Genomic DNA, 15397 nt, shown 5'->3' on the forward strand with positions numbered 1-15397 from the left:
CTAAAAATAGAAAAACCTTGTGACCTCTCTAGAGGCCAAATATTTCACAAGATCTTCATGAAAGTTGGTCAGAATGTTCACCTTGATGATATCTAGGTCAAGTTCGAAACTGGGTTACGTGCCTTCAAAAACTAGGTCAGTAGGTCAAATACACTGGGACCCCGTTATAACGCTATCATCGGGGTCCAAGGTTCGAGACCCGCGGATCTAGCGGGGTTAAATTTATAACGCGGGTTGATCGTATCAGCGGTAAATGCAATACTTCACCCACCGGTAATGTATTTTGGACGCTGTTTTATGTTAATAAGAAATAAGAATCGTATAAACGGGACATTTATTTACCTTAAATGCTACTGAAAAATACATTAAAAGAATTATAACGCTGTGTCATCTTCTCATTTTGTCGTGATTCTAAAAGAAAGTTAGAATTGTTTATCTCGGAAGTAAACATGTATAACGCTGTGTGAGGACTGCGCGGTCATGAGAATTACATACGCAATGCAATTGCACTTGGGGTTTATGTAACTAAAAGAGAATAAACCACGGACAGTCTTAAAAAATTTAATTTTGAATACATGAAGAAAATCGATAAATAAGATAGAAAATTGTTAAATCGCCGTCGTATATATACGATATTAAAAAGGGAGAACATTCTCAATATGGCTTTCAAAGCGTCGAATCTTCGCAAATTCCGATGAACTGAGAATGGTGAACGGCTGCATTTTATTACAAAACTGGGCATGTTGTTCGATTTTTTATTCACTCAAGTGTTCATGTCATCCGCTTAATTGGTGCAAACTTAATCGGTTTGATAGTTGACTGACCAATTTTACACGCTTGTTATGCAAACAATCTATTTTTGACACGGTACTGATTGCCTAATTGTCACATGTCTTCATGTATTCAAACTTTTAACAAAGCCGATACGCAAACAAGTAAGCCAGCAAACAATTATTGATTTTTGACACAGTTGTCATGGCAAAGGTGTTAAAGTACAATGTACAGGTACATGTAGTTTTAACGCTGGTTATGATCAAAAACATCCGCGGACTCGGAATTTTCTGGGGTAAAAAAAAAAAAAAAAAATTTTTTTTTTTTTTTTTTTTTTTAACCCAAGAAAATTCCGGAGCCAAGAACCTACCGCGTTATAACGAATACCGCGGTATATCGAGTAGCGTTATAACGGGTTTCGAGTGTAATAGAAAAACCTTGTGACCACTCTAGAGGCCACATTTTTTGTGGGATCTTTATGAAAATTGGTCAGAATGTTCACCTTGATGATATCTAGGTCAGGTTCAAAACTGGGTCACATGCGGTCAAAAACTAGGTCAGTAGATCTAAAAATAGAAAAACCTTGTGACCTCTCTAGAGGCCAAATATTTCACAAGATCTTCATGAAAGTTAGTCAGAATGTTCACCTTGATGATATCTAGGTCAAGTTCGAAACTGGGTTACGTGCCTTCAAAAACTAGGTCAGTAGGTCAAATAATAGAAAAACCTTGTGACCACTCTAGAGGCCACATTTTTTGTGGAATCTTTATGAAAGCTGGTCAGAATATTTATCTTGAAGATATCTAGATCAAGTTCGAAACTGGGTCATGTGCCTTCAAAAACTAGGTCAGTAGGTCTAAAAATAGAAAAACCTTGTGACCTCTCTAGAGGCCATATATTTCACAAGATTTTCATGAAAATTGGTCAGAACGTTCACCTTGATGATATCTAGGTCAAGTTCGAAACTGGGTCACGTGCCTTCAAAAACTAGGTCAGTAGGTCAAATAATAGAAAAACCTTGTGACCTCTCTAAAGGCCATATTTTTCATGGGATCTGTATAAAAGTTAGTCTGAATGTTCATCTTGATGATATCTAGGTCAAGTTCGAAACTGGGTCACGTGCCATCAAAAACTTGGTCAGTAGGTCTAAAAATAGAAAAACCTTGTGACCTCTCTAGAGGCCATATGTTTCATGAGATCTTCATGAAAATTGGTCAGAATGTTCAACTTGATGATATCTAGGTCAAGTTTGAAAATGGGTCACGTGCCTTCAAAAACTAGGTCAGTAGGTCAAATAATAGAAAAACCTTATGACCTCTCTAAAGGCCATATTTTTCATGGGATCTGTATGAAAGTTGGTCTGACTGTTCATCTTGATGATATCTATGTCAGGTTCGAAACAGGGTCATGTGCTGTCAAAAAGTAGGTCAGAAGATCTAATAATGAAAAAACGTTATGACCTCTCTAGAGGCCATATTTTTCATGGGATTTGTATGAAAGTCGGTCTGAATGTTGATCTTGATGATATATAGGTCAAATTCGAAACTGGGTCAACTGCGATCAAAAACTAGGTCAGTAGGTCTAAAAATAGAAAAACCTTGTGACCTCTTTAGAGGCCATATCCTTGAATGGATCTTCATGAAAATTGGTCAGAATGTTCACCTTGATGATATCTAGGTCAAGTTTGAAATGGGTCACGTGTCTTAAAAAACTAGGTCATACTTTTCATGGGATCTGTATGAAAGTTGGTCTGAATGTTCATCTTTATGATATCTAGGTCAAGTTTGAAATTGGGTCAACTGCGGTCAAAAACTAGGTCAGTAGGTCTAAAATTAGAAAAATCTTTTGACCTCTCTAAAGGCCATATTTTTCAATGGATCTGAATGTTCACCTTGATGATATCTAGGTCAGTTTAGAAACTGGGTCATGTGCAGTCAAAAACTAGGCCAGTAGGTATAAAAATAGAAAAACCTTGTGACCTCTCTAGAGGCCATATTTTTCATGAGATCTTCATGAAAATTAGTGAGAATGTTCACCTTGATGATATCTAGGTAAATTTCAAAACAGGGTCATGTACCTTCGAAAACTAGGTCAATAGGTCAAATAATAGAAAAACCTTGTGACCTCTCTAGAGACCATATTTTTCGATGGATCTTCATGAAAATTGGTCAGAATTTTTATCTTGATAATATCTAGGTCAAGTTCAAAACTGGGTCACATGAGCTCAAAAACTAGGTCATTATGTCAAATAATAGAAAAAACGACGTCATACTCAAAACTGGGTCATGTGGGAAGAGGTGAGCGATTCAGGACCATCATGGTCCTCTTGTTGTATGTAAGCTGCTATCTCGGTAACCGATTGCGAGAATGGATTGAAACTTACACACTTATTCACTGTAATAAACTGACTTACATTGCACAGGTTCCATAACTCCATTTTGTTTTGTTTTTTACAAAATAATGCCCCCATTTTGACTTTTTGGTTAAGGTTTTATATGTAATCTGGTATCTCAGTATCTACCTATGGGAATGGAATGAAACTTTACACACTTGTTCACTGTGATGATCTGACATGCATTGCACAGGTTCCATAACTCTGCACTGCATTTTTATAAAATTTTGCCCCTTTTTCGACTTAGAAGTTTTTGGTTAAGTTTTTAGCTCACCTGAGCACGAAGTGCTCAAGGTGAGCTTTTGTGATTACCCTGTGTCCGTCGTGTTCCGTCCGTCCGTCCGTCGTCATCAACAGTTTGATTGTTTACACTCTAGAGGTCACAATTTTGGCCCAGTCTTAATGAAACTTGGTCAAAATGTTACCCTCAATAAAATCTTGGATGAGTTCGATATTGGGTCATCTGGGGTCAAAAACTAGTCACCAGGTCCAATCAAAGGAAACGCTTGTTCAGACTCTAGAGTTCACAGTTTTGGTCCAATCTTAATGAAACTTGGTCAGAATGTTAGCCTTAATAAAATTTTGGACAGATTCGATATTGGGTCATCTGGGGTCAAAAACTAGGTCACCAGGTGAAATCAAAGGAAAAGCTTGTTAACACTCTAGAGGTCACAATTTTAGCCAAATCTTAATGAAACTTGGTCAGAATGTTACCCTCAATAAAATCTTGGACGAATTGGATATTGGGTCATCTGGGTCAAAAACTAGGTCACCAGGTCAAATCAAAGGAAAAGCTTGTTAACACTCTAGAGGTCACAATTTTAGCTTAATCTTAATGAAACTTGGTCAGAATGTTACCTTTAATAAAATCTTGGACGAGTTTGATATTGGGTCATCTGGGGTCAAAAACTAGGTCACCAGGACAGATCAAAGGAAAAGCTTGTTAACACTCAATAGAGGTCACAATTTTAGCCCAATCTTAATGAAATTTGGTCGGAATGTTACTCTCATTAAAATCTTGGAGAAATTCGATATTGGGTAATCTGGTGTCAAAAACTAGGTCACCAGGTCAAATCAAAGGAAAAGATTGTTAACACTCTCGAGGTCACAATTTTGGCCCAATCATAATGAAACTTGGTCAGAATGTTACTCTCAATAAAGTCTTGGACGATTCGATATTGGGTCATCTTGGTCAGAAACTAGGTCACCAGGTCAAATCAAAGGAAAAGCTTGTTAACACTGTAGAGGCCACATTTATGACTGTATTTTCATGAAACTTGGTCAGAATGTTAACCTTGATGATCTTTAGGTCAAGTTCAAATCTGTGTCAGGTGGGGTCAAAAACTAGGTCACTAGGTCAAATCCAAGGAAAAGCTAGTAAACACTTTAGAGGCCACATTTATGACCATATCTTAATGAAACTATGTCAGAATTTTAATCTTGATGATCTTTAGGTCAATAGGTCAGGTGAGCGATACAGGGCCTTCATGGCCCTCTTGTTGTATGTAAGCTAGTTTTTCACCAATGGGAATGGATTAAAACTTCACACACTTGTTCACTGTAATAATCTGACTTGCAATGCACAGTCTTCTTAGGTCTTTTTCTGCATTTTTACAAAATTATGCCCCTTTTTCGACTTAGGAATTTTTGTTGAAAGTTTTGTAAGTAAGCTGGTATCTCAGTACCCACTGATGGGAATGGATTGAAACTTCACACAATTGTCCATTGTCATGAGCTGATATGGATTGTACAGGTTCCTTAACCTGGTGTTGCAATTTTACAAAATTATGCCCCTTTATGGACTTCAGTATTCATTCACTTGACAAGGCTGTTGAGTAGTCAAGCGTTGCTGTCCTCGGACAGCTCTTGTTGATTAAGGTCTTATATTGCACAGGTTCCATAACTCTGTTTTGCTTTTTACAAAATTATGTCCCTTTTTCGACTAAGATATTTTTCGTTAAGGTTTTGTATGTAAGCTGGTATCTCAACACCCACTAATTGGAATGGATTAAAAGTTCACACACTTATTCACTGACATGATCTCGCACATTTGTATTCTTAAGTGGTATTTTCCAGCCAGCATAAGTGGTATTTTCATTAAGTGGTAACCACCATTTTTCATATTATACAGAATGAAGGAAAATTAAATTCATAACCTGAGTGACCTAATCCTTACACACCACTTAACCACTAGTGTTGGAATCCTATACTCTGATGTCCGTCAGGCATCCGTCCGTCCACAACTTAAACAACATCTCCTCCTAAAGCACCATGCGAATTTTGAAGAGACTTAAGAGGGATATGGTCTTCTTTAAAAATTGTTCAAAGAATTGAATTCCATACAAGACTCTAGTTGCCATGGCAACTGAAAGGAAAAGTTTCAAAAATATTCTTGTCCAAAACCACATGGCCTAGGGCTTTGATATTTGGTATGTAGCATCATCTAGTGACCTCTACCAAGATTGTTCAAATTTTCCCTTAGGGTCAGATAATTCCCCACCACGGGGTCACATGTTTTATATAGACTTATATAAGGAAAAACTTTGAAAATCTTCTTGTCCAAAACCATAAAGCCTAGGGCTTTGATATTTAGTATGTAGCATCATCTAGTGGTCCTCTAAGAAGGTTTTTCAAATGATTTCTCTAGGATATTATATGGCACCGCCCTGGGGGTCTCATTGTTTCTATAGACATATAGGGAAAAACTTTGAAAATCTTCTTGTCAAAAACAAAAGGGCTTAGGGCTTTGATATTTGGATGTTGCATTATGTAGTTGGCCTTTACCAAGATTATTTAAATGATTCCCCTAGGGTGAAATATGGCCCTGCCCAGGGGTATTGTATGGTTTATATAGCAGACCTGGGGTCAATTACTTTAAAATGTAATTAATTAAATTACAATTACATTGAGAAATGTCCAATTAAATTACAATTACCATTATATCAAATTTAGCAGTGTAATTAATTAAATTACAATTACATAGCAAATTGTAATTAATTACATTCAATTACAATACCAAATGTGGTACTTCTTACATGAACACTGTAGCAAAGTTCTTTTACTTTATACTACATACACATAATAATTCACCTGTAAACTGATTTCAATTATTTCAAAATTGAATTTAAGCTCAAAGTAAAATGTGTGTTTGCAGGAAATCATCTCTCAGTCTTTAATACTATTGCAAAAGGAGCTAAAAGTCAGCCCAAATTAATAGTTAATACATTGTCAAGCAGAATTCGGTTAGAGAAGAATGATGCATGTAAAGTCAGGTATTTCTCTAAGGTCTGAATTTCTCTGAAGTTTATATGATCATGGTTCTTCAATATGTTTCTTATTTAACTAGTATACTTCAGTATTTAATCATTTACATTTTAAACATATATTTAATTTTTTTATTTTTGACACTACATGTTATCCAAAGACCACATTGAAAATAAGTTGTAAAACATTCATAAGCCATCCTAGAATAACTGTGTCATTAAAACTGTAGATTACTCATAATGTCTACAATGATTATATTTTTTATCTTGTTAGAACTGTGATATTAAGTTTGAAACTCAGGAGAATGATATGTTGTTTGTATTATTTAATACAACAAATTTTATCACAGATAAAAAATGATATGCTAAGCATTTCAGTTTTTGCTCTGTTAAAAATCTAAATAATAGTGATGCAAATAACAATTTCAAATCATAATTTGATCATTTTCTCCAAAGACATAGTGACAAACATCATCAAAGATTACCTGTTGGTTCTAATAAGACAATTATATCAGAACAAAGGAGCTATGTCCAAGGGATTAACACCTACCATAATATTCTATTATTATTTTTCACAGCTATGAAATGCAGATTAGCATGTTAAAGTGAAGTGTCACTGGTAATAAACGTATATATACTATTTGCACAACAAACTGGATTAGCATGTGCCATGTAATTGGAAAGTAATTGAAATGTAATTGTCAATTACACCCCAAAACTGCTCTGTTATTAATTAAATTACAATTACATGTAATTGATAAATGACCCAATTACAAATTACATTCAGTTACTTAGGAAATGTAATTTAATTGCAATTAATTACAATTACATTTTTAATAACCCCAGGTCTGTTATATAGACTTGTATTGGGGAAAAAAAAATCTCTTGTCTGAAACCACAAGACCTACTAAGGCTTTCGATATTTGGTATGTAGCATTGCCTTGTGATTCTCAAGATTCCAAGATTGTTCAAATTATTACCCAGGGGTGGAAAGAGGCCCTGCCACGGGGGTCCATAGTTTTACATAGACATATGTACGAAAAAACCTTAAAAATCTTCTTGTCTGAAATTGCAAGGCATATGCTTTTGATATTTGGTATGTTGCATTACCTAGTGGTCCTCTACCAAGATTATTCAAATTATGCCCCTGAGTTGAAAAGAGACCCCGCCCAGTGGGTCCCAAGTTTTACATAGACTTACATAGGAAAAAATTTAAAAGTCTTCTTGCCTGAAAGTGCAAGACCTATGTTTTGATATTTGGTATGTTGCATTGCCTAGTGGTCTACTACCAAACTTGTTCAAATTATGCCCCTGGGGTGCAAGAGGCCATCGTAGGTTACTACATACTGCTATAATATATACATGTTACTTCCAATTTGAACTATCTTAGTCTAATTAACATTTGTTTCTATAATACAAAGGTACACATAATATTAAAAAAGCCTAGCTGTGATACAAATTACATTGTGATCTTAGTTAACTAGTTAATATGTGTTTTATTGGATGTGAAACAATAACTTTTTAGTTACCCATCTACTGGATATTTTAGCTTAAATTTGTGTAAATTGTTTTAATGTGTGATAAATGTCATCCCTGGGGGTCCCAAGTTTTACATATTAGACTTACACAGGAAAAACTTTAAAAATCTTCTTGTCTGAAAGTTCAAGTTATATGCCTTTGATATTTTATATGTATCATTGCCTAGTTGATCTATAACAAGATTGTTTGAATTATGCCTCTGGGTGAAAAGAGGCCCTGTCCCAGGGGTCACTTGATATATGAGTTACATAGGAAACTTTAAACATTATCAGATCAAATTTCTTGACTGTTTGATTATATTTACCAGATGACCCCAAGTGATAAGGGTCACCCAACTGTGACCTTGACCTACTGACCTACTTTCTTGATTTTTAAGATACATCCTATAAATTTGGATGACATGTACAGTTTTGCACACCAATCTTAAAACAGACGTTCAGTGACCGTGAATATGACCTACTGACCTACTTTCTTGTTTTTTAAGCTTTTATATAAAAAAAAATTTGTTCAAGCAAGCAACTTAACTCAGGTGAGTGATAGAGGGCCATCATGGCCCTCTTGTCAACTTTTGTTTTCAGCTGACAAGACTGTTGAATAATAGAGTGTTGGTATCCTCTTGTATATACCTCAGTAAAGTTCAGTACGCCAGATTAGTGACTAATGACAAATATGATCTTGTTTTCAGCTACATTCTTTGTGAAAATCAAATTTACCAGTTTACAATTCACTGAAGAGATGCGAGCTGCTGGCCATGATGTTGGACGACTTGCCATTACAAGAGAGCTGGAGACTGCCTTGGAGAACCTTTTCAATTCATTGCGTGGTTGTTTTCAAGTACGAATTCTACATTTTCAGTAAGTATATACTAGATTGTTATAGTGAATCCAATTAAGAGTAAAGTCAACTCTACGGCTTTGAATTAAACTGAACTTGCCTACTTATCTCAGTAGGGAGAGCATAGCTGTATGGATCATGAGATAGTGGGTTCTATCCCTGGATGAGGTTGGTGTTTTCTATGACAATTTGATAACATCATGTCTGAAATCATGGTCATTCACTTGATTCATGGGGAGAAGTCAGCAGTTACTTGTGTAGGTCAGATTATTTCTGGTACAGAATGTAGAAACACTATAGCAGAGCTCCAGATAAGCTTTTAGTGCAATTGGATATTTACCCATCACTTTTTGTCTGAATTGGGTATTGGAAATCTGAATTGGGTAAAAATAGTATCATTACCCAGCCTTTTCAGAAGTAATTGGGTATTTGCTAAAACAATTTGGGTATTTCACCAGTCTCGCACAAACAATTGAGTATTTTTTGCTTACAGTATACATGGTATATATCAGTAACGAGAATTGACTAACTACGTAAAGTAGTTTAACGGCACCCTTCAATGTTTAATACAAAATTTTTAAATTGTAATGAAATATGATTAATTAGAACAGTGCTGTCTTTTTGAAATTGTTTTTACATGCCAAAGATATTTTTCTCCAATCATTTAATGTTTTCTGAGATACTTTTGTCCCATCATAACTGTTGTTTTCCTTTTCACTTTTAATGCAGACGGATGTATCAATTCATCCACAATATCCCGAACGATGTGTTCACCGCAGTATGTGTTCTCCCATAAGATGTCAGCCAGTATAGGTTACACTACATTGTCAAAAACAGATAACTGTCATTGTTGTACAGCAAAATATCCCACTGATTTGTTTGTTTGTGCTGCAACAGTGTTTTTACTGCAACCTCTTTTAGACAGTTTATAGGTGTAAAATTGTTTACAAAGCATCCAAATAACACTGATCAGCCAGTTGAATTGTCCTGTGTTTTTAACTCACCTGTCACAAAGTGACAAGGTGAGCTTTTGTGATCGCGCAGTGTCCGTCGTCCGTGCGTGCGTCCGTGCATCCGTAAACTTTTGCTTGTGACATCTCTAGAGGTCACATTTTTCATGGGATCTTTATGAAAATGGGTCAGAATGTTCATCTTGATAAATTCTAGGTCAAGTATGAAACTGGGTCACGTGCCATCAAAACCTAGGTCAGTAGGTCTAAAAATAGAAAAACCTTGTGACCTCTCTAGAGGCCATAATTTTCAATGGATCTTCATGAAAATTGGTCAGAATGTTCACCTTGATGATATCTAGGTCAAGTTCGAAACTGGGTCTCGTGCGGTCAAAAACTAGGTCAGTAGGTCTAAAAATAGAAAAACCTTGTGACCTCTCTAGAGGCCATTTATTTCAAAAATCTTCATGAAAATTGATCAGAATGTTCACCTTAATGATATCTAGGTCAAGTTCGAAACTGGGTCATGTGCCGTCAAAAACTAGGTCAGTAGATCTAAAAATAGAAAAACCTTGTGACCTCTCTAGAGGCCATATTTTCCATGGGATCTGTATGAAAGTTGGTCTGAATGTTCATCTTGATGATATCTAGGTCAAGTTCGAAAGTGGGTCACATGCCTTCAAAAACTAGGTCAGTAGGTCAAATAATAGGAAAACCTTGTGACCTCTCTAAAGGCCATATTTTTCAATGGATCTTCATGAAAGTTGGTCTGAATGTTCATCTTGATGATATCTAGGTCAAGTTCGAAAAGGGTCTTGTGCGGTCAAAAACTAGGTCAGTAGGTCTAAAAATAGAAAAACCTTGTGACCTCTCTAGAGGTCATACTTGTGAATGGATCTCCATAAAAATTGGTCAGAATGTTCATCTTGATGATATCTAGGTCAAGTTCGAAAGTGGGTCACGTGCCGTCAAAAAGTAGGTCAGTAGGTCAGATAATGAAAAAATGTTGTGACCTCTCTAGAGGCCATATTTTTCATGGGATCTGTATGAAAGTCGGTCTGAATGTTTATCTTGATGATATCTAGGTCAAGTCTGAAACTGGGTCAACTGCGATCAAAAACTAGGTCAGTAGGTCTTGAAATAGAAAAACCTTGTGACCTCTCTAGAGGCCATACCCTTGAATGGATCTTCATGAAAATTGGTCAGAATGTTCACCTTGATGATATCTAGGTCAAGTTCTAAACTGGGTCTCGTGCCTTAAAAAACTAGGTCAATAGGTCAAATAATAGAAAAACCTTGTGACCTCTCTAGAGACCATATTTTTCAATGGATCTTCATGAAAATTGGTCAGAATTTTTATCTTGATAATATCTAGGTCAAGTTCAAAACTGGGTCACATGAGCTCAAAAACTAGGTCACTATGTCAAATAATAGAAAAAACGACGTCATACTCAAAACTGGATCATGTGGGAAGAGGTGAGCGATTCAGGACCATCATGGTCCTCTTGTCTTATTCTTGGGCTTCATGTGAAATAATGCCCAGAGTAGCACTTGGGGTCTTCCTTCACCATCAACTACTTAGCTCAGTAGGGAGAGTGCAGATCTATGGGTTGTGGGGCCATGAGTTTGATCCCCATCAGGCCATATGTTCTCCGTGCCAATTTGATAAAAAACTTTGTGTCTGATATCATTCTCCTCCACCTCCAATACTTGCGGGGAAGTTGGCAGAGAACAGGTTTGTACTGGTACAGAATCCTGGAACACTGGTTAGGTAAACTGTTACATAACTGAAATACTGTTGAAAAATGGTGTTAAACCCCAAACAAACAAAAGTAGCCATCTGACATGTAATTGTGTCACTCAACATTAACCCAACCTACGAAATTTGTTATACTTCCCATTTACTTGATTGGAGATTTAAGTAATTTAATAGATTTTAGCAAATGAGACCATCATTTGAGAGGTTGTGAGTTGATTCCATCAGTATGACAAATTTCAACCATGCTTATTTAACAGCAGAAGTTAAAACATGACTTGAATGGGGGCGAGTTATATTAAAGCACCTTTGCTCTGTTCTTTAATTGACTTCTCATAAACTGCTTGAGTCAAAAGCATGTTTGCATGAACTCTTAAGTTTGTTAAGATAATTCAGTTGACTGTAGGAAAATGAAATCAAAGCCTTGAGATGTCTGGTGGTTGCGGGTTTTGCTAGTTTTTTTTTTCTATTTAAATAGCAATCTATAAATATACATGAATGAAAAACAAATACAAATGCTTGTGATGTAACTATGGGCTGGAAAACCTTATCATTGATAGATCTTATATAATTTTAAACAATCTATGAATGGATACAGATTGAATTGGAACTGCTTGATCATTGATAATTTATCCTCATTGTTCATGAATGGGACTATTTTGTGTAGCACATGAACATCCTTTGGATGTGATTTGGAATCAAATAAAGATGCTATATGATTGTCAGAATTACACTTAACTTTGGTAGCGGGTAAACCCGCAACCAAAAATTGGAAAATTATTTTTCTGTTCAAATGTTTGATTATGAAAGATAAGTAGATATATATTTATTGGGTCACTATAAGTTTATCAGCTTTTCTTAACTTTTTATTGCCACTCACATTGCATCTATTTACATGTGATGAGTCTCAAAGTTGAAAAGATATGAGATAGATTGAAATTAAGGTAGTTCTGCATGTTTGTGACAAAAATTTTGTACATTCTAGAATGGAAGAGCAGGGCGTATTATGTGAACACCTGTGGCGAGTGACCAGTGGGCAGTTGGTGTCCAAAAGCATGTCCGCCCCTTAAGTCAAACAGTTTTCATCCGATCTTCACCAAACTTGGTGACAATATTTGTGGGTATAATATCTCAGCCAAGTTCGATTACTGGGAAAATCCTCCTGGCACTCTTGAGTTATGGTCCTTGAATTATACAAAAATCTGCAAATATAGCCTTGTCCGCCCTCTAAGTCAAAAGTTTTCATCCGATCTTCACCAAACTTAGTGACAGTGTTTATGGGCATAATATCTCGGCCATGTTTGATAACCAGCAAAATTGCCTTAGGCTGTCTTGGATTAAGGCCCTTGAATTACTTGAAATTCTGCGAATTTAGCCTTGTCTGCTATCTAAGTTGAATAGTTTTCATCTGATCTTCACCAAACTTGCTGACAGTGTTTGTAGGCAAAATATTTCTGCCAGATTTGATAATCAGCTAAATTGCCCCAGGCACTTTTGGATTATGGCCCTTGAATTAGGCCAGATTAGATGATGTTACTTATATATTAGGTTTTCTCATGGAGCACTCCATATACACTGGGACCCCGTTATAACGCTGTCAACGGGGTCCAAGGTTTGAGACCCACAGATCTAGCGGGGTTAAATTTATAATGCCGGTTGGCTGTATAAGTGTTACGTGAAATACCCCACCCACCGGTAATGTATTAGACGTATTTTGAACGCTGTTTTATGTTACATAAGAAATTCTAAGTGTTTAAATGGGACATTTATTTACCTTAAATACTGCTGTAAAATACATTAAAAGAATTGTAACGCTATGCCAGCTTCCCATTTAGTCGTGGTTTTAAAAGAAAGGTGGAATCGTGTATCCCAGAAGTAAAAATATAACGCTGTGTGAGAAGGCCTCAGAAGGGCACGGCCGTGGAAATTACATGTGCAAAGCACTTGCAATGAGGGTTTTTGTAACTAAAAGGAAAAAACAAGGACAGTCTAAAAAAAATTTTTGAATACATGTAGAAAATGGATAAAATAAGAAAGACGACAGTTAAATCACCAGCGTTTCGTTAATCCCGATGTGCTGAATGTGAAGAGTACAAAAAATGGCTGCATATTATTATGAAACGGGGCCTGTCGTTTGAGTTTTTATTCACTCAAATGTTCATGTAATTCGCTTAATTGGTGCAAACTTAAACGGTTTGATAGTTGACTGACCAATGTAACATGATTGTTATGCAAACAATCTATTTTTGACACGTTACTGATTGCCTAATTGTCACATGTCTACATGTATTCAAACTTTAACGAAGGCGATACACAAAGAAGTAAACTAGCAGACAGTTAATGATTTTTGTCACAGTTGCTAATGTACACAGGTACATGTGGTTTTAACACTGGTTATGATCAAATTAAAAACCATCCGCAGACTCGTTTTTTTTTTTACCTCCGAAAATTCGGAAGCCAAGAGGATACTGCGTTATTATAGCGAATACTGCGGTATATCAATAGTGTTATAACGGGTTTCAAGTGTATATGTTAGCTCAAGGTCAAGGTCACAACTCAGGGTCAAACGTTTGAGCCTTCCATTTTGTGTCCACTCTGTATCTCCTAAACCCCTTATAGGATAATCATGAAACTCTGGTCAAATGATTACTTCATTATGAGGATGTGCATGAGGATGGGCGTATTTTGTGATAGTCCGCCACTCTTGCTATAACTTAAAAATATACACTGATACCTTGTTATAACGCTGTCATCGGGGTCCAAAGTTCGAGACCTGTGGATCTAGCGGGGTTAAATTTATAATGCGGGTTGGCCGTAAGCAGTATATGCAATACCCCACCCACCGGTAATGTATTAGACGTATTTTAAACGCTGTTTTATGTTACATAAGAAATTCTAAGCATTTAAACTGGACGTTTATTTACCTTAAATGCTACTGGAAAATACATTAAAAGAATTATAATGCTATGTCAGCTTCCCATTTAGTCGTGATTCTAAAAGAAATGTGGAATTGTGTATCCTGGAAGTAAACATAAAATGCTGTGTGAGAAGTGCACCGTCATGAAAATTACATGTGCAACACAGGGGTTTCTGTAACTAAAAGAGAAAAAACGCGGACAGTGTTAAAAAGTAATTTTGAAAACATGTAGAAAATGGTTGAAATAACTTAGAAAGACAATTGTTAAATCACCTGTGTTTTGTTAATTCCGATTTACTGAATGTGATGATTACGAAAAAAGGCTGCATATTATTACAAAACTGGACCTGTTGTTTGATTTTTATGCCCCACTTAGGAGGGAGTGGGTTGGGGGGGGGCATAAAGATTTGCTGTTGTACGTCCGTCCGAGAATGTTGTGTCGTGCCAAGCTCCAAAAGTATTTGACGTAGAGTCACAAAACTTTACAGGAATGTTGGTCAGCATGTGTAGTTATGCACCTGGGGTTTCATGTCCAGATTCATTCAGTCATGTAGGAGTTATGGGCCCTGACTTTGTAAAAATTGGTAATTTTAGTGTTGTGTCGCGCCTAAGCTCCAAAAGTATTTGATGTAGAGTAACAAAACTTTACAGGAATGTTGGTCAGCATGTGTAGTTGTGCACCTGGGGTTTTGCGTCCGGATTCATTCAGTCATGTAGGAGTTATGGCCCCTGACTTAGTTAAAAAATGATAATTTTAATGTTGTGTCGCGCATATCTCCGGAAGTATTTGACCTAGAGTCACCAAAGTTTACAGGAATGTTGGTCAGCATGTGCAGTTGTGCACCTGGGGTTTCACATCCGGATTCATTCAGTCATGTAGGAGTTATGGCTCCTGACTTAGTTATAAATTGGTCATTTTAATGTTGTGTTGCGTGTAACTCCAAAAGTATTTGACCTAGAGTCACCAAAGTTTAC

General features: G+C 36.3%; 1 protein-coding gene across 1 annotated transcript in view; it reads left to right on the forward strand.

Annotated features, from left to right (window-relative positions):
• LOC123533948 (uncharacterized) overlaps positions 1-8823 on the forward strand; it is a 39267-nt gene extending 30444 nt beyond the window's left edge. Inside the window, exon 10 of the mRNA XM_053518412.1 lies at positions 8651-8823. Coding sequence (XP_053374387.1) covers positions 8651-8823 — 173 coding nt within the window. The remainder of the gene's footprint in view (positions 1-8650) is intronic.
• Positions 8824-15397: the final 6574 nt, after the last annotated feature.

The sequence above is a fragment of the Mercenaria mercenaria genome, chromosome 1 (genome assembly GCF_021730395.1).
Source record: "Mercenaria mercenaria strain notata chromosome 1, MADL_Memer_1, whole genome shotgun sequence".
In the NCBI taxonomy this organism is placed as follows: Eukaryota; Metazoa; Mollusca; class Bivalvia; order Venerida; family Veneridae; genus Mercenaria; species Mercenaria mercenaria.